The sequence below is a fragment of the Hypomesus nipponensis genome, chromosome 25 (assembly GCF_054491055.1).
Source record: "Hypomesus nipponensis isolate SF chromosome 25, ASM5449105v1, whole genome shotgun sequence".
In the NCBI taxonomy this organism is placed as follows: Eukaryota; Metazoa; Chordata; class Actinopteri; order Osmeriformes; family Osmeridae; genus Hypomesus; species Hypomesus nipponensis.
This window is the reverse complement of record NC_140385.1, coordinates 4,162,256-4,180,687: the sequence shown is the minus strand read 5'-3', so window position 1 is coordinate 4,180,687 and position 18,432 is coordinate 4,162,256. Positions and strand designations below refer to the sequence as shown.

General features: G+C 44.7%; 3 protein-coding genes across 3 annotated transcripts; all 3 read right to left on the bottom strand.

Annotated features, from left to right (window-relative positions):
• Positions 1 to 197: 197 nt before the first annotated feature.
• On the bottom strand, positions 198 to 1,794 carry cbln11 (cerebellin 11). Its single transcript, XM_084691273.1, has 4 exons — positions 1,329 to 1,794; positions 1,116 to 1,181; positions 865 to 996; positions 198 to 646 (listed from the first exon to the last, which is right to left on the bottom strand). The coding sequence occupies exons 1-4, from the start codon at positions 1,543 to 1,545 to the stop codon at positions 354 to 356; spliced, it is 708 nt and encodes a 235-aa protein (XP_084547399.1). The 5' UTR covers positions 1,546 to 1,794; the 3' UTR covers positions 198 to 353.
• Positions 1,795 to 1,895: 101 nt separating this feature from the next.
• LOC146221868 (kelch-like protein 33) lies at positions 1,896 to 5,217 on the bottom strand. The gene is made up of 4 exons (XM_084692089.1): positions 4,344 to 5,217; positions 3,295 to 4,231; positions 2,894 to 3,064; positions 1,896 to 2,736 (listed from the first exon to the last, which is right to left on the bottom strand). The coding sequence occupies exons 1-4, from the start codon at positions 5,215 to 5,217 to the stop codon at positions 2,217 to 2,219; spliced, it is 2,502 nt and encodes an 833-aa protein (XP_084548215.1). The 3' UTR covers positions 1,896 to 2,216.
• A 2,571-nt stretch (positions 5,218 to 7,788) lies between these two features.
• Positions 7,789 to 18,059, bottom strand: LOC146221867 (basement membrane-specific heparan sulfate proteoglycan core protein-like). Its single transcript, XM_084691247.1, has 18 exons — positions 17,977 to 18,059; positions 17,721 to 17,756; positions 15,959 to 16,222; positions 14,955 to 15,224; positions 14,260 to 14,526; positions 13,817 to 14,101; positions 13,244 to 13,519; positions 12,763 to 13,032; positions 12,241 to 12,546; positions 11,823 to 12,101; positions 11,483 to 11,728; positions 11,186 to 11,311; positions 11,032 to 11,056; positions 10,706 to 10,806; positions 10,106 to 10,183; positions 9,862 to 9,924; positions 9,355 to 9,423; positions 7,789 to 9,108 (listed from the first exon to the last, which is right to left on the bottom strand). Exons 1-18 carry the CDS (start codon positions 18,005 to 18,007, stop codon positions 9,053 to 9,055), a joined length of 3,048 nt encoding a protein of 1,015 aa, XP_084547373.1. The 5' UTR covers positions 18,008 to 18,059; the 3' UTR covers positions 7,789 to 9,052.
• Positions 18,060 to 18,432: the final 373 nt, after the last annotated feature.

The window sequence follows — 18,432 nt, the reverse complement described above, 5'->3', positions numbered from 1 at the left end:
ACATTAATAACGAAGACATCTTATAGGTAAGACAGAGTAACAAGCCTTATAAACAGGTAGTTTGTAGGGTCTTTGAACACTTGATGCCTCAAGCCACACAACTCGATGGAGAGTGATGTTTCACTTAAATTATTTTAAATCATTTATCATATGTTCATCAATTATCATAGTTTGGAAAAATGACCATCTTTTCTGACATATTTTTTATTTTATTAGTAAAGTATGAATGCAAGACAATGAGAAAATTTTGATGATAATCATCTCTTTAAAAGTAGTAAATACTGTTATGTGGTGGATGGATTCTTAGTTCCTAGCGAGGGGTTCTCATTTTTACCCTTAGGTCACTTCCCTTCCTACTTCCTGTCTCCCAATGGGTACAGCAGAAATCCGCTGAAGGTAGTGTGTCCGTTCATGTTGTCGAACACTCTGGCGTTCTGCCACAGTTCCACTGAGACCTTCTCGTCTGCCTTCAGCTCGAGCACCACCGCGTTGCTTCCTCCGTCACTAGAGTCCGAGGACACGTGGTCGTAGGTGGACACCACGCGAACCCCACCTTTCACCAAGACGGCGCCGATCAGGTGGGTGTTGTAGCCGAAGGTGCTAAAGGTAAAGTAGTACAGGCCCTCCACTGGCGCTTTGAAGAAACCTGGCGAGTCAGGGAGAGGAACTTAAAGTGAGAAACAGGCTATTGCTAGCTGATTGTATGCAAAAACTAACTAATGCTAGCTACAAGCTAAACTTAGCTGATTACAAAACAGAAATAAGCTAATGCTAGCTGATTGAATACAGATAATGAGATGCATTCCCTCTTCATCTCTATTTCAGACACACCCACATAAAGACGTTCTAATAATATGACCATACCTGTCTGTTGGTCATAACCGTTGCCTATGTTTGAGAAAACTCTTTTGAAGACGAGGGTCGTGTCGCTGCACGGCCCTTTATAGATCTCCCCGAAGTTGGACAAAGACGCAGAGAAAGCCACCTGCGGAACCTCTGAGAACACACAAGCAACACGTTTACACAATACTGAGGTTCACATGCATTCTCAAGTCCGCTGCATTTCAGGTGCAGGGATTCCCAAACACACAGCGGAAGGCGACGCGAAAGCTCACTTTTAGTGCCACTGTTTCTCAGCTTTTCAACTTCATCCTCTGTAGTGTTGAGTCGAAGTGTGATTTCTGCAATCGCAAGGAAGAGAGAAAACGATGAACCAATGTCCGTGCAGAATCATCAAGTATATTATCCTGTCGACATAACATTTTGATTGTTATTTTTCTTCTAACGATAAAGGTCACCTGTTTCAATCAACACTGAAAATAACATACCCTCGTTTTCTTTCTCCAGTCTGTCCACTTTGGCTTTCTGTCCCTCCAGTTCCTTCTCTGTGTGGTTCAGTCGAGCCTCCAAGTCTTTCAAACCTTGTAATTTAGCTCTGAGGTCATCCAACGCCGCCCCGATGTCCAGATCACCCCTCTGGCCCCGCACAGACCCCAGTGACAAGCAGCCCAACCAGGCCAACAGAACAACAATGCTACCCAGCATTTTGTCTTTCTATTGTCGTTCTGAGTCTATATCCCTGGTGCCCTGGTTTGCTTGCAGTATGCGGCTGGTCAACCCGAACACAGTTTATATTCTGTTGTGTTTCAGGGGGAGGTGGAGGTGCAGGGGGAGGAGTGGGTTTGTGTCAAGACTCAAGTCTGGACATGTTTGTTCTGGGAAAATCCTGTGAATGTTAATTCGAGTAAAACATGTTGACTCAACACTGAATGACATGACATTAATTCTACATGCCAAGGGCGCTTATTATGTGAACAGAAACAGACATTTTTCAGAGAGTGAATGAATGAGTTAGGCTCAAATTCAACATTCAAGAAGATGTATTTTTATTGTATTATACGTTAACTCTACCTAAGCTGTATGGATGCATTGACTGTTTTCAGTGGACCATACATTCACTTTAGTCTAAGGAAAAAAGGGTTAATTCCCCTCCAGGTACTTAGTGAAGTGTAAAGACAGATTTGTCATGGTAACGCCTTCTGGGACATTCTATGTGTTGTCAGGATGATCATCTCACATGCTTAAAGTAACAATGACACAGCACGAGTGTAATGGAACATTCAGACCAAATACATCTGTATTTGCTTACACTTTGTCTTGTACGTAATATATCATATAAAATACATAAGCCTCATTTGAATTCCATGACGTCACCGTCACAATCTTAGGTGTTGGGGCAGGTGGAGAACACAGGCTCGTATGTCAGTGTTAGGTCCAGGCATATTGCCCATGTTCTCCCAGCGCTGGCCGCTGGGATCGTAGCGGTGCACCAGCTTGGACTCCCTGTAGTCCTCCTGGCAGTACCCTCCCAGCACGTACAGCTTCCCCTCCAAGACTGCTGAAGCTGGGCCAACGTGAGGGACGGTCAGGGGGGAGATGGAGCTCCAGGAGTCCCTCGCAGGGTCGTACACCTCACAGGACAGCTGGGCAAGAGGTGCGCTGTCGTTTGCCGTAACTCCCCCAGCGATGTAAAGACTTCCATCCATGTGTTCCATGCAGTGAAGGGCGCGAGGCTTGATCATGTCGGCTAGGTAGGTGGTTCCTCTCACTGGGTGGTAGAGGAACATGGACACCACACACTGGTGGTTGCTGTTTAAACCTCCTGAGATGAAGATCTCACCATTCAGCACAGAAGCGGCATGGCCACTCAGAGCCTGGTCCAAACGCTGAGCAAAGCTGAACAGGCAAGCAAAAAATCAATACTAAATATTGACATTAGATAAGTGATATAACCACAAAGGAGATCAACCAAATATTGAGGAAGATCAGACAATTGTTACTTTGACCTTAGATAACCTGAGATTTAAAAAAAAAGCCATAGCCAAATGCATACTTCCAGGAGTCTGAAGTGGGAGAGTAGCGCTCGACACTGTCCAGGCTTTTCTCAGCGTCGAAGTCTCCGCCTATGGCATATATCACACCGTCCACAGCAACCATAGAGAAGGAGCACCTTGCCATTTGCATATCAGCCAGTCTCTGCCAACTGTTCTCTGTGGGATCATATCTGGAACCAGGTTGAATAGAAAGTGCAACAATCAGTGTATACCACATCTGGGTCAGAATATGATTTAAAACAAAAATGTACACATTTCTTTCTATTCTTCTTGTACACTCAAATTGCATTTGGCAGTTTTTGTTTCCATACAAGCTAAAACTATTGAGCACATCAGTATGTGAAGTAATAACCAAATAAGCAGAGTCAAACTCAAATACCTCAAGAGCATTCCATCTCACCTGAAGACTGAGTTTAAGGTGTCGCTCATCCTATAGTATGTTCTTCCCCCAGCCACATACAACTTCCCCTCCAGAACCACCACCTCATGACTCAGCCTGGATGATTCCGGAATCTCTCCCAGCTTCCTCCACTCCACGTTCTTCACCATGCCGATGTGGTTCCTTAGAGAATTGCCAAACCACACATCTCGGCTAGGGATATGATGATTGAAGTCCTCAGAGATCTGGTCTCCACCTACCAAGACCAGACTGTCTTTAGGGAAGTAAACTCTGTAATGGGTCCTTGGGGCAAAGTGACTGGAACTAAAGTCCTGCTGTACAAACTTTAAAAGCTCAGATTTGAATCTATTCCACATTGTCATGGCCTGAACCTCTTTGAATTCGCCAAAGGTCATTAAATTGAATTTTATGTTTTCCATTAGTTCTTTTACCAGATGGGGGCTGGTTTCAGGGTTGGCCTCGATCCAGGACACCACTGCCTTGAACACAACCAGCTCAGAGCCAACACAGAGAGAGGAGCAACTCAGGAACTTTTTCAGTTTTTCTACTGGCAAATCCTTGAATTTAAAATTTGTTGCCACCTTTTGGAAGTTCCTCAGGACAAAGTCATCAGCCTCCTCCAGGAGCTCCCTCATCCCGTAGGCCTCAGCGAAAGACGCCACGTCCAGGCAGGATTGGGCGTCCATTTCCTGCTGCAGGAAGTTGAGACACAGCGAAAGGGCGGCCTGGAATTGTAACTGGAGGGCGGTGCAGCTGATCTCAAAGACACGCCCCCAGCTGAGGGGGAGGGACCCGTTATAGGAGTAACCAATCAGGATCTCCAGCTCGGATGCAGCCAGGAAGGGGAGAGTCACACAGTACTGCTGGGATTCTTTCATCCCACTGGTGAACATTGCTCTGAAATAGTCACTACTGGCAGCCAGGACAACTCTATGAGCTAGCAGAAGGAAATGCACAATGATATATTTCTGGGTTTTTTTCAGTGCTGAATTTGCATAGTAATCCATGTTTTCACCACTACATGTAGGTAAAGAAAAAATTATACATACCATGAAAAGAAGTTCCATCCACCCCCAGTACGACATCACAGCCTACTCTCTGTGTCCACAGCTGTCTGATGGACTGAAGACTGATCTCCATCTGTTCTCCAGCTGAGATCTTCCTCTCCTCTGTCTTCTTCTGTCCTCCTATCTTCATCTTCTCCTCTTCCTCTCTACAGAGCTCCAGAACTCTGGGAACTCCCAGTACTTGAGCTGCAGTCTGGATCTGGACCAGATTGCCTGTGTTCAGAGCTGCTATGACCCCAGTGTAGGCAAACTCCAGCACCCCCACCAGCCCTACATGGTCCACCCCACGACCCAGAACCATCGACACCTGTTTCTGTCTGTTCATGTTAACAGATCCTCCCCTCTTCTCCCACTCTGCATCCCCGTCCTGCAGACTGTGGTAGACCAGGGAGCTGACAGCAGCCAGGACAGGGGAGTGGACCTGGAAGCTCAGCCCATCCTCAGTGCTCAGAGTCAGGTCGGTGAGCAGAGAGGAGTCCCTGAACTCCCCCAAGGTCTGGAAAAACTCCTCGGCACAGCTGTCTTTGCTAAATATCTTTAGCGAATCATTTTCAACAAGCTTGTCTTTCTTTTTTACATACTTCCTTCTTTCATCACAATCACCTGTTCCCTCTCCTTTTACCAACCTTGACACCTTCCATTCTCGAATCCTATCAACACTCGCTTTCTCCCTCTCAGGTTTTATGGTACTATTTCCCTGGCTTCTAAAGCCTGCATTGTGCCTTTCTAAGTTTGACAGACTCTCCACCTCTACCGTGTCATGTTCCTCCACACCATATCCTTCTCGTAGTACGTATTCCGCAAGGTCCCGCTCATCCACCTCGACCTCACGGTCCCTCCCCTCTTCGTCCCTCATCCCCTGGGCCCGCTCTCCTGCCTCATCCTCCTCACATCGCTCCTCTTCCTCATCTGCACTTCTTGGTTCCTCCCTCCCGTCACAAACACACAAGCTCTCTCTTCTCCTCCTCCACTTCCTCTCTTTCTCACTCCTCCATGGTTCTAAAGCTGCCTTTAGACACGGCTCAGCTACAGCCATAACGACAACACAACAGCTTCAATCTCCTCTTCTGCCACTCTACATTTAAACTGCCCCGCTCGTGAAAAGACTCAAGCCACTTACTTCTAACTGAATGTAAAGAGAATCAATGGACATATACAGTACATTTTTTGATGAAGTGCATCTCTAGAGGTGTCCCCTTGCCATCCAATGGAGTGTCAGAACTGATTGAAGCCCTCTGTCTGTCATAACACTGCACAGACAGTCAGATCTCCCTTTAGTCTCCCCTCCCACCTCTCCCTTCTTATGTGTGCACACTCCTGGATGAGACAAGCACTTAGGAATGTTCATACAGCCCAAACAAGTAGCTATATATACAACCAAAGTCATTGCAAGATCATAGCACAGGGTGATTTAAGAAAGAAGGTTTTGTGGCCCAACCCCTGTTCTCAACAGAGACACTGCTCGACAGTAAGGCTGGCTGATCTCCTGGGGCCTGTTCCATAAAGGCCGCTCAAATAAGTTGGACTTAACGTCCCAAACCAGACTTGAATTGGCTTAACAAGTCAAGCGGGGCTAAAGCGGTTCCATAAAGGCCAATTTCAGCTCACGCATTCCTATTAATTCAAGTCAGATAGTAGTAGTCAAGCTAATTGCACGTGCACCCTTTTCTTAAGCAGCCCGAGAGGTAAAACATGGATCATACAATCCACCATGGAAAAAGCAATACACACGGCCACGTGACTTCTTTCAAAAAGAACGTTCCCTTTAAGCCTACTATGACAGCTCCCTCATCCACCGCTTCATCAAAATAAAACGACACGCCATGATTGACGTGAACGATAGGCTACGTAGGTCGAGGTCCTTTTTTAGAACTTTAGCCTACTTTGTTAATTAAAAAACAGACACTCTCTAAACATATGTAAATTTATTTTTTTGACATTGTTTAAAATAAATAGCTTACTATTAATCAATACATTAGCCTACCAAGTAGCCTAACTTTTTAACATGGTTGTGTCGGGAAAATGGAGGATATAGATGTAGCCTATGGATTTAGTTTTTTTTTTTCAAATAGACTACTGTTAACAACTATATAACTATGATAATTATACTCTGATCATTTAGATTGAGATAGGCCTATGCCTGACGCCTAAACATTTGGAATCACAAATAGGCTATAGGCTAAGTTTAACTTGGCGTGTATCAAATCATTGTTCATCATCGTTTGATGCATTAGGCTAAATGTTGTAGCCTATGTAGGCTATTTAAGTTGATTTTCTATCAATGTTGAACATATTGAACTGATGAGAATAAGAAAATGAGAATATCCGTGGTAAACCATCGTTTTCCCGTTGGGTCAGTGTTACAGGAAGGTCTGGTTAAGCACCAAGTCACGCTAAGCCTGACAGTTAGCCTGCCCCGGACCAGACTAGTTTCGCAGCCTAAGTTGCCATAGTGACCGAGTTCGATCTACGTTGAGCTAGCTTTATGGAACCGAATGAACTAGAAATTAGTCCAACTAACTGACATAAGTCTGGCTTATTCGGTAAACTCGCTTTGTGGAACAGGCCTCTGGTGTGTGTCTTATGCTTGTTATTATTATTATTATTATTTTATGAACTTGTTATTATTATTATTATTGTTATTTTTATGAACATCCTTGGAATCTGATGTTATTTAACATGGGGTTGGCCAAAAAAGTGTTATTGTTTCACTATGGTTACTATGGTCACTATGGTTAAGGAGAGAAATCTGTGTACTGTCAGTTCACTCACTGCACAACAACATAAAATAAAAATAATTCTCAAAAGTTCACATCATATTACAAAATGATATATTGTATGTAACCAAATACCCTTGCATCCCCTGCATCCAACAAATCGTGCATCTTTGTTTACCTTTTTATCACGGTTCATTTATTGATGAAGAAGTTCAAAGGGCTGTCTATCATGTTGCAGATATGGGCTAAGAAAGTTTGTGCCCCCAAACCACAACATGGGCTCATTCCTCAGCTGTTCCAGCCCACAAACCAAGACATCCCATGACCTTCATGACCATGCCAAGGCTCCTCCCAAAGCATTCTGGGACTTGTGACAGAAAGATCAGGCGGTTGGGTTTTCCACAAGACACCAGCGGCATTTCATTCCTCCCCCTCTGCGAAACGCTGGGGAATCTTGACCGAGGAGCGGCAGAATAAGAAGAATGTCTTGGTGAGGTGGGGGTGTGAAGGGCAAAAGACAGGAGATTTACCACTCTCTCCCTCTCTCTTTCTTTCCCTCCCTCTCCCTCTCCCTCTCTGTCTTCCTCTCTCTCCCTCTCTCTCTCTAGCTGTGACTCGACCCCACGCGTCACTCAGTTGAAGCTTATCATAACGATGCCACTGGGATGCCTGTCCCAAAGGGAAATAAACAGCAGGCTGGAGTCTTAAAATACGTTTTTAGAACACAGGTTTATTGTTGTTGATGTTTAGCACAATGTACAATCTGAAGCAGAAGCCTAACCTTTCTCAACTGAATATCAGCTCAACATGCCACTTGTATACTTTAGAAACTGGACAAATAACAAATAACAGTATCTATAAAACACCCCTTGTTGAACACCAGAACAAACTAAACAACAAAATCAAACTTACAAACTATGTTGTCTAAGGTAAATGCCAAGCTTTGAATACATTGAGCCCATCCCCAATACTTTCCATAAGCAACATGCTAACTGGAGCTGACATTTATTTCTGAGTTTCTGAAATACGATCTTGATCATTAGCATTTTTCTGTTAAAATAAAGTGGACAAAAAAACCGTCAGGGGAAGCACACATGCTTGTAAAGCGATAATGGGTCCCGGCATACTGCCCATGTTCTCCCAGCGCTTCCCTCTTCGTCCCTCATCCCTCCTCTTCTGCCACTCTACATTTAAACTGCCATGCGCATGAAAATACTCAAGCCACTTACTTCTAACTGAATGTAAAGAGATTCAATGGACTTATACATTGTTTGATGAAGTGGGCATCTCTAGAGGTATCCCCTTGCCATCCAATGGAGTGTGATGTTATTTTACATGGGGTTGGCCAAAAACGTTTAATTGTTTCACTATGGTTGAAATGCTGCATACAAATTAAAACACCTAAAGGATAAAGATACTTTCAATTCATTGAATTGCATAAAATCCTCCAAGTTATGTGTGTGTGTCTGTGTGTGTGTCTTTGTGTGTGTATGTGTGTGTGCCAGTCTGAGTGTGTGTGTGTGTGTGTGTTTGTGTGTGTGTGTGCGTGTTATATGAGTATACGTGAGTGCATTTATTGTGTGATTGTCAAGAGTGACAGGACCCCTCACCCTGTCCTCACTGCAGAGTAGACAGCATCCAGGGAGGACCCCTCACCCTGTCTTCACTGCAGAGTAGACAGCATCCAGGGAGGACCCCTCACCCTGTCCTCACTGCAGAGTAGACAGCATCCAGGGAGGACCCCTCACCCTGTCTTCACTGCAGAGTAGACAGCATCCAGGGAGGACCCCTCACCCTGTCTTCACTGCAGAGTAGACAGCATCCAGGGAGGACCCCTCACCCTGTCTTCACTGCAGAGTAGACAGCATCCAGGGAGGACCCCTCACCCTGTCTTCACTGCAGAGTAGACAGCATCCAGGGAGGACCCCTCACCCTGTCTTCACTGCAGAGTAGACAGCATCCAGGGAGGACCCCTCACCCTGTCTTCACTGCAGAGTAGACAGCATCCGGCTCCCTGGTGGTCAACTTGTCTGCAGGACAGATCACACGGGACAGAAAGCTGCTTAACAAGAATATATTTGTTATAGAAGGTTAAAATAATATGATATTAGTAGTCTTTGTTTTTCACAGTATATGAATCTTCTCCGTTAGCTCCCTTAGTTGTGTTAGTGTAGGTGTCTATCTCTCTCATCCATTCACTCACTTTATTCACCTATTCACAACTCTCACCGTCAGGGATGAGAGGGTTGTAAAGGAGAGAACTGAGGGGTAATCACCTGATTTCTTGGCTTTCTTGCCCTTTAAGTCAACCTGGGCATAGGTCACGTCATCTGCTCCAGCGCCACCTGCAGACCATCACAGGAAACAAAACACTTACTCTCAGCCATGGGCCACGATATGATTGGCTAAAAGACTGGTTGTGGGGCTCTGATTGGCTGCCTGCTTCCAATCTGTGCTCTGATTGGTGCTCTGGAGCTGGGACAACTAGTCTAGACTGGTCTTCATTATGTGCTTGATAAAGTGGTGTTTGCATTATATTTCTACACTTTGCTTGTCTATTGTGTATCACGTCTCCATGGTGATAAAATTATGTCCGACAAACTGCAGTATACCGAGACACTTGCATCTAACTCCACTACTCAGGAAAACCACTGTGGCAACCGGAGGATATGACATCACTATTTCCACATTCTGGCAGTGAAAATGACATTGCGTAAATGCACAGGATTTTTTCATGTCCTTCAGTTTCTGCCTTCTGTTGAGAAAATGGAGAACAGCCTTACCAGAGGAAGGTCCTGTGGCCACCTTGGAATAAATGGTGTCTTCTTCTGATTCTGCTTGCTTTCCTAAAGAGCAACATAAACATGTAAAAACAAACTGTCATTTTAAACAAGAAGCTACGTGTTATACATACACTATAGACCATCAGGTGTATGTGATGCTAAAAGGTAGATCATTGGCAAACTGTATTTAATAGCTTGTTAACAGAGATACTAGCATCTGTATGAAACAGCTGATTACAATCACCTGTCTTTCTCTTGGGTTTTTTCATCTTTTTGAGCTCAATCTGGGCGTAGGTCAGGTCACTTGGTCCAGCCTCCACACCTTGAGTATGAACAGCACACACAGACCACAGTGACTCTGCTGGGAAACTAGGACAGGCTTCATACATGAAACTCATGACAACTAACTCATAATGACGCTTTGAGACAGGATCTCATCTTCACGTCAAATGTTCCACCCAGGCTTCCGTAGCGTTCCTGATGTTGAATTATGAAAAGATTGATAATGTTGCGCCCCGTCCTCCTGGAGGATGCCTGGTCTGTCCTGGTAGTGTGGTACCAGTGTGACTAGACCATCTACTAGGTATCACATCATCATACTGATTCTATCTCACATTGATGGACTTGTGTGTGTTGTGTGTTTATGTTGTGTGTTTATGTTGTTACAACAACAAGTGGGTAAAATATGTTGTCGAGGCCATCTGCTGTTCAGTAGGAAGAAAGTTAGAGATACGCATCAAGGAAAATCTATTCTTCAATAATAATTGTTCTTTTTGTGGAATCGAAAACACTGCATTATGCATGCATGCCGTATGTAGAGAGAATGTGATTGGCTTAGACTGACCTTGCCCATGTTGCAGAGGGGCGTTTCGACCAGGAGCTTGGTTCTGATTGGCTATCTGGATCCCATCTAAGACATGATTGGTGCTCTGTGACTGGGAGGATCTATAAACAAAATGATTAGTATAAGAGGTGAGGACTACCACCAACGTCACATTATAATGCAGACTATACAAAACATCCCTATAGATATTATGCTGCCCTGGTTTCTTTTCTTTTGAGTCTTAGTGTCTAACTTATTGACCCAACCATGTAGGGTACAAAGTTTAGTCTACAAATGTAATTTCTCTGTCAGCTGTGATGGTTGAGAGAGATGGGTGGTTTACTCACATAGATGCCGCACTAGACTGAGCACCTGCAACACAAAACACATACAACGCTTCAATTACAGTCTTTCTAAATGATATTGATGGGGTTAAAATGAGGTTATGTATTTAATCACTGGACCAGGAAAAGGAGGAAGACCTTTTATCAACCTTCTCACCTTTGAACTTTTGGCAGCCTAGTAACAGCAGTATGAGGAGAAACAGTAAAACACCAGTCACAACCAGACCCACCATCAATCCTGAAGAGGAGAGAACAGCACCTCTTCCTACAGAAGAGGGGAGAACTGTATCCAGAGAGACACAAGACCTCATTAATACTGGAGAGACATACACAACACCTCACTAAAGCTGGAGAGACGTACAGAAACATTATACTTGAACGTGTTTGCTGTTGGAATGACCTGACTTAGAAATGACAGACTTCCAACAGATTCCCTCAAAAACCGCTGACTCACCTCTCACCAGCAGCCAGCTCTGTGGGGATTGTTCCCTGTCAGAGTATGTACACTTGTAGAGGCCTTGGTCTGACTGGGATACTGCAGGGATGGTCATCTCTCCTGTGGTCTCATTCCTGATCAGGTTACCATCTTTGTAGAAGTCTACCTTGGGGATTGATGGAGGAGTCTTGTGTCTGCAGCGCAGAGTCACAGAGTCTCCCTCAGTGACAGGGTGGACAGGACTCTCCAGGATCACAGAGCCAACTGGAAATCAGGAGGTTTCAATGGAGTTTAAAGTAATGTTCATAAAAATGTCCCAATTGAACACTATTTAGTCAATCAAGTATCATGAACGCACCATGTACTGTGATGTTGACAGCGTTACTATACTCTCCTGAGCCAGACTCACACCAGAACACTCCACTGCGCCCTACGTTTAAGGACCTGATGATGCAGGTGGATCCTTTAGTTGATCCCTTGACAGAGGAACACACAGTATACAGCTCACTGCCTGTGTACCTCCTCAGTGTCCATCCAGTAGAGTTCCCCTTCAGCTCACAGCTCAGAGAGACAGACTCAGACACGAGGTGCTGAGATCTGTTGGTGCTTACACTGAGAGACACTGAGGAATGCAGATCTGATGGAGAGAGAGGGAGAGACAGAGAGAGAAAGACAGAGAATCCATTTGAGAATCGAATAAAGCCCTCCAGTGAGTCATACAGATGGACGTCTGGTCAGACAGAAAAACACAAACACACACAGAAGCATAAACTTACCTCCAGACCAGTGAAACTGTGGATTACTGTAGTCAGAGTAGTAGACTGTCTCTCCTCTCCCAGCTCTACACATATATCCTGCTGTGGGACAGGGAGCAGCTAGCTGCAGAGTGGAGGAGTTCCCTGTAGTCTGCTCACGGTCAGAGAGGAGCTCTACAGAGTAGGGCTGGTCTGGTAGAGAGGGAGCAGCTCTGTAGAAGGAGAAGCTCCAGCCTGTAGATGAGTCTCCAACCTCACAGCTCAGAGTCACTGAGTCTCCAGGATTCAGCCACGAGGGAGACACTCTCAGGACAGGCTGGGGACGATCTGGGATGACAAGATGTCAATACATTTTCAAATCAATGTGGCAAATACTGTTTGTTTAAAGTGTTAAATACAACATACCTATTGTGTGTCATCATTGAAGTCATCATTGACTATATGTAGTTACCGACATTTCTGTCAGAGTTTAACCATCTCTCTTTCTCTTTAGTCAGAATATACTCAACTGATACAGTATGAACGTGATAGAACCTGACTTACGTTTAACTCTCAGTTTCACAGCAGAACTCCACTCTGAACGGTGTTTTCCACGTTGACCTCTACACTTGTATTCACCACTGTGAGACTCCTCAGCACTGATGATCTTGTATTCCTGTTCTCTCCATCCTGAGGTGGAGTCTCCAGGTCTCCACCATTCATACTCCCAGTCTGTGTCCTCTGTCCCCTGTATGTCACACCTGAGGGTGACACTCTCCCCTCTGAATATCTGACTCCAGTTGGGCTTCAGAGTCACAGCAGCATAGGGCCTCGCTGTTCAAACACACACAACATGATCACACAGCATTACAGACAAAAGGCATCAGTCATTATTATCACCATACTGTCAATTAGAGATTCATGAAATACAATTAAAAAAAAATGAATACCACCCTTTCTTTGAATGATATGTCTGTTATTAGACTACATATAGTTTGACATTTGACATATTACACTGTATGATAAGAAACTGTACTAGACTCACCAGTAACATTAATATGGACTGGGCTGCTGTACTGGGTGTAAAAGACTGGCTCTCCCCTCTCCCCTCTGCACCAGAACTGACCCCCCTCTGACACACTTCCAGGGGTGAAAGAGTAGGTTGACTCATCAGCAGAGGTCACATGGTCAGAGTCTGTGGTGTGTCTGTACCAGTAAAACTTCCACCCAGAGGAAGCTTCCACAGCGCAGGTCAGAGTCACTCTGTCACCTGTATAGATGTCTGTCTGGTCGGACTGAAGTGTGGGCGATGGCACATTATCTGTTTAAATTGATAAAACATTATGGTATTTCTGAAAATGAAGTTGTGGTTTTCTTTCATTTTGTCTTTTTTTGTCTCATAACCAGTACAACTTTGATAAAAAACAAGGAGATGCTTCCCTCCACCATCTACAGTAAGAACATCTGGATATCTCATGACAAAATACTAACAATTTACATGAATATTACACACATACATACATTCACACACACACACAAACACACACACACACAGACACACAGACTCACATACAAACACACACACACACACAGACACACCACCACAAACAAAGATTACCTTTCACTGTCATAGTGATGGAATCACTCCATACTGAGGATATGGATCTGGACTGTATCTCTCCTCTACACCAGTATTGATCCTGATCAGATGATTCTACTTCACTGATGGTGAGGGAGTCTCCAGATATCCTGTGTCTACCAGACTGCTCCACTCTGATCGCTGATGTGTCTTTGTTCCACCTGTAGCTCCAGCTAGCACCAGACTCCACTGAACACTTCAGAGAGACTGTCTCTCCGTGGTAGACAGGGTTTGGAGTCACAGTCAGAGTAGCTTTAGGGAGGGCTGAGGACAACAGAGATGAATTAAAGAAAAATGATGCATACCATATAAAGTAATACAGTTCCATGATGTCCAGATATTGACAATATGAATGTGTCTGACAGGAAGATCAAAGATCTAGTAGCTGATGTGTTCTGCTGTCAGTAGTCTAGTTAACCCACCTGTAACAGTTATAGATGAGGGAGCACTACGCTGTGAATCCTGGGGTCGACCTCTCCTCCTCCTCCCCTCACAGCTGTACTCCACTGTGCCAGGACCCAGGGTGGGGGAGCAGGTTTTACTGGTACAACCGCTGTACTCCTGGTCATTTACGAACCAGATGTAGCTCCAGTCTTCCTTCTCTGATATGTCACACTGCAGAGTGACTGTGTCTCCAGGATAGAGAGGAGCAGGAGGAGAGAGGATGTTCACTGTTGCTGTGGGCAGAGCTGTGGACACACAAGACACATGACAGCAACAGTAGCTATTAGAATACAGGTTCAGTTGTAAATACTGAATGTTCCAGTAAATGTCAAAATATTACGTTGGCCTGGTTCAGTTCTCAAATGATCACACATACACAATATGAACACAGTCTGATCTTTTCTTTTAACAACTCACATAACTCACCATTAACATTACTATAAGATATTCTAAATCACTGCCTCTTTAAAATATGGATCTTAACTCTCCTCTACACCCGTATTGACCCTGATCAGATGATTCTACTTCACTGATGGTGAGGGAGTCTCCAGATATCCTGTGTCTACCAGACTGTTCCACACTGATCTCTGGTCTGTCTTTGTAGCACCTGTAGCTCCAGGCAGGACCAGACTCCACTGAACACTTCAGAAAGACTGTAGTTTAGTTAACCCACCTGTAACAGTTATAGATAAAATAGTACTACGCTGTGAATCCTGATGTTGACTACTCCTCCTCCTCCTTCCCAAACAGCTGTACTGATTGTTGTGACCCAGGGTGAAGGAGCAGGTTTCACTGGTACAATCTTTGTAGTCCTGGTTATTTCTGAACCAGAAGTAGTAGTTCCAGTCTTCCTTCACTGATATGTCACACTGCAGAGTGACTGTGTCTCCAGGATAGTGAGGAGCAGGAGGAGAGAGGATGTTCACTGTTGCTGTGGGCGGAGCTGTGGACACACAAGACACATGACAGTAACAGTAGGAGTATCTGTCAGTTACTGGTTCTGTTATGAACAAGTTTCAGTGAATATTCAGTGTCAGTCAGGTTGTCTTCAGATAGACTGTTTCTACCAGACTGGAGCATTTATTCCTCCTGCTACCTTGGTACCCCTGTAGCTCCAGACCTGGTCACACTCTACTGAACACCTTAGTGACTGTCTCTGACATGTTAAAGTACAACAACAAGTCAGATCACTAATCTGTCAAAGTGTACATATCTCACAAACGTACATTCTGTTTTACCAGACTACCAGATCACATGACCTGCTATGGAATACAGGACCAGTGGAACATACTAAAGACACACAGGCAGTACCGGTCCTAGCACATCTGGCGCCCTAGTCGAAATGTATCAACAGCATCCCCCCCGCAGTGCCGCCACCCCAAACGCAACACGGAGCTATGACGTGGCGATGTTGGCGCCCTCTGCTGATTGTGCGCAAGGTTTAATTATTGGATATATTTGGGAAAATGCCGCCACCCTCTTCATGCCGCCCTAGGCTGCTGCCTATGTCGCCTGTAGGAAGGACCGGCTCTGCACACAGGAACCACACAAGACAAATGAACACTACAGGTACTGTGCTACATGATCAGCTAGATCATACTGGTGGTTTCCTGTCAAAAGATGTAGTCTCCCTTTAAGTAAATGAGATTAGACAGTGCAGTAGTCTAGTTAACCCACCTGTAATAGTTATAGATATGTCAGGACTCTGCTGTGAAGTCTTGGATTGACCACTCCTCCTCCCTGAACAGCTGTACTTCACTGTGTCATGACCCAGGGTTAAGGAGCAGGTTTTTCTGGTACAACCGTTATACTCCTTGCCATTTATGAACCAGATGTAGGAGCTCCAGTCTTCATTCTCTGATATGTCACACTGCAGAGTGATTATTTCTCCAGCATAGTGAGGAGCAGGAGGAGAGATATTCACTGTTGCTGTGGGCAGAGCTGTGGACACACAAGACACATGACAGTAACAGTAGGTGTATCTGTTAGTTACTGGTTCCTGTAGCTCCAGACCTGGTCACACTCTACTGAACACCTTAGTGACTATGTTAATGACCCAATGTGTCTAGCACTGGGAAGGAGATTTTTCTGTAAAGCTCAGGTACTGAGCTACAGAATAAGTTATGTAATATTAATGAAGAAAAAAAGACTTAGCCTCCCTTTAATGTCTCATGACATTAAAACTTCACTTTAGGATGTTATTTAACATTAATATGAGTTCCCCTAGCCTGCCTTTGGTCCCCCAGTTGCTAGAAATTTTTTATAGGTGTAAACCAAGCCCTGGGTATTCTTCTCTGCCTTTGAGAAAATGAGAGCTCAAATGCTCGGTTTCAAAAATCCCCTTATGGTAACGTCACAATAGGGAAGGTTACCTCCCCTTTCTCTGCTTTGCCCGCCCAGAGAATTTGGCCCACCAATGAAAAAATTTGCTACGACCGTGACATTGGTTTCTTCCTCGAGACATCATGGCTTGCAAACGACTGAAGCATGGTAGTTAGCCCCGCCTCTTTCTTCCTCATAGCATTTAAAGCTACAGACACACAAACGGCACGTCCTGAGGAAAGCTCATAGTGGGACTGCTCGTAGCGGCTGTAATTCTGCACCAAGGCTGAATTTACATTTAGTCATTTACATTTAGTCATTTAGCGACTGTAAGTCGCTCTTATCCAGAGCGACTTACAGTAAGTACAGGGACATTCCCCCCGAGGCAAGTAGGGTAAAGTGCCTTGCCCAAGGACACAACGTCATTTGGCACGGCCGGGAATCGATCTGGCAACCTTCTGATTACTAGCCCGATTCCCTCACCGTTCAGCCACCTGACGCCACACAATTTCGCGAAAGAGATACAGTATTCAGATACAGTATTAGGGGACCACTAAGGCCTATATAAAAGCATCCAAAAACAGCATGTCATGGGATCTTTAGTGTAGCTAGTATGAAGTCATATAAAACCTATATGAATTGGTCTGGGGAAGGTGCGCTGACATACCTGTTACAGTCAGCATCACTTCATCACTCCAGTCAGAATACTTCTCATTACTTGTGTTTTTACCAACACAGGTGTATGCACCTCTGTGGGACTCCTCAACAGATTCTATCTTGAGTTCAGACTCTGAACTGCCGATGTTTACATCATCCCTCTTTAAAAAGTACCGCCATTTAATGTTGTTCTCTCCTCCCTGTACCTGACAGCTGAGAGTGAGTCTCTCTCCTGTAAATATCTGCTGCAGGTCAGGATGCAGGGTCACCACAGCCTTCGGTCTCTCTACACAAACTCACACAACACTGCTCTGTCACCCTATCACTCCATCAAGACAAGGAAGAGAAGTTTCAGTTGCCAAAAAAGAAAGGAACGTTTGAGAGGCAGTCAGACATAGAAGTTCATTATTGGTGTGATCCAGTATCGTACTGTACAACACTTTACTGTGTTTCAACCAACCTTGAGTGTTTCCAGAGACGAGGAGAGCACTCAGCACTACAACCAAGTCAGAGAGAAGCATCTCATTAGGTCAAATACATGTTTTAGAATCAACATAACAATGGATGAACCCCCCTTCAACACACACACACACATAAATCACACGCACACACGTACATACAGACATGCACACAAACATAGACACACACAGACATGCCCCGTGTGTCTAAACACACATGTTGAGTACATGATAACAGAGTAGAATGTGGGTACTCACACAGCAGCACACAAGGTGAGGTGAGCCCCATCCTCTCCTGCTATCCAGATCCTGTTATTCTGATCGGAACACTTCCACTTCCTACAAACTGAGGCAGCACACTTCTCTGCTGTTAGAAATACAGAAGGAGAGAACGGGGAGGGGGAGGGTCAGAGAGAGAGAGCGAGAGAGAGAGAGAGAGAGAGAGAGAGAGAGAGAGAGAGAGAGAGAGAGCGAGAGAGAGAGAGAGAGAGAGAGAGAGAGAGAGAGAGAGAGTGCATGTGTGAGAGAGAAAGAAAGAGAGAGAGAGAGAGAGAGAGAGAGAGAGAGAGAGAGAGAGTGAGAGAGAGAGAGAGAGAGAGAGAGAGAGATGAACAGAGAATGGAGAGATAAACATATAAAAAGAGTTACAATATGATTAATGAGAGAGAAACTACAGGGACTGTGCCATTAACCTTTGAGAATACAGTATGAAGT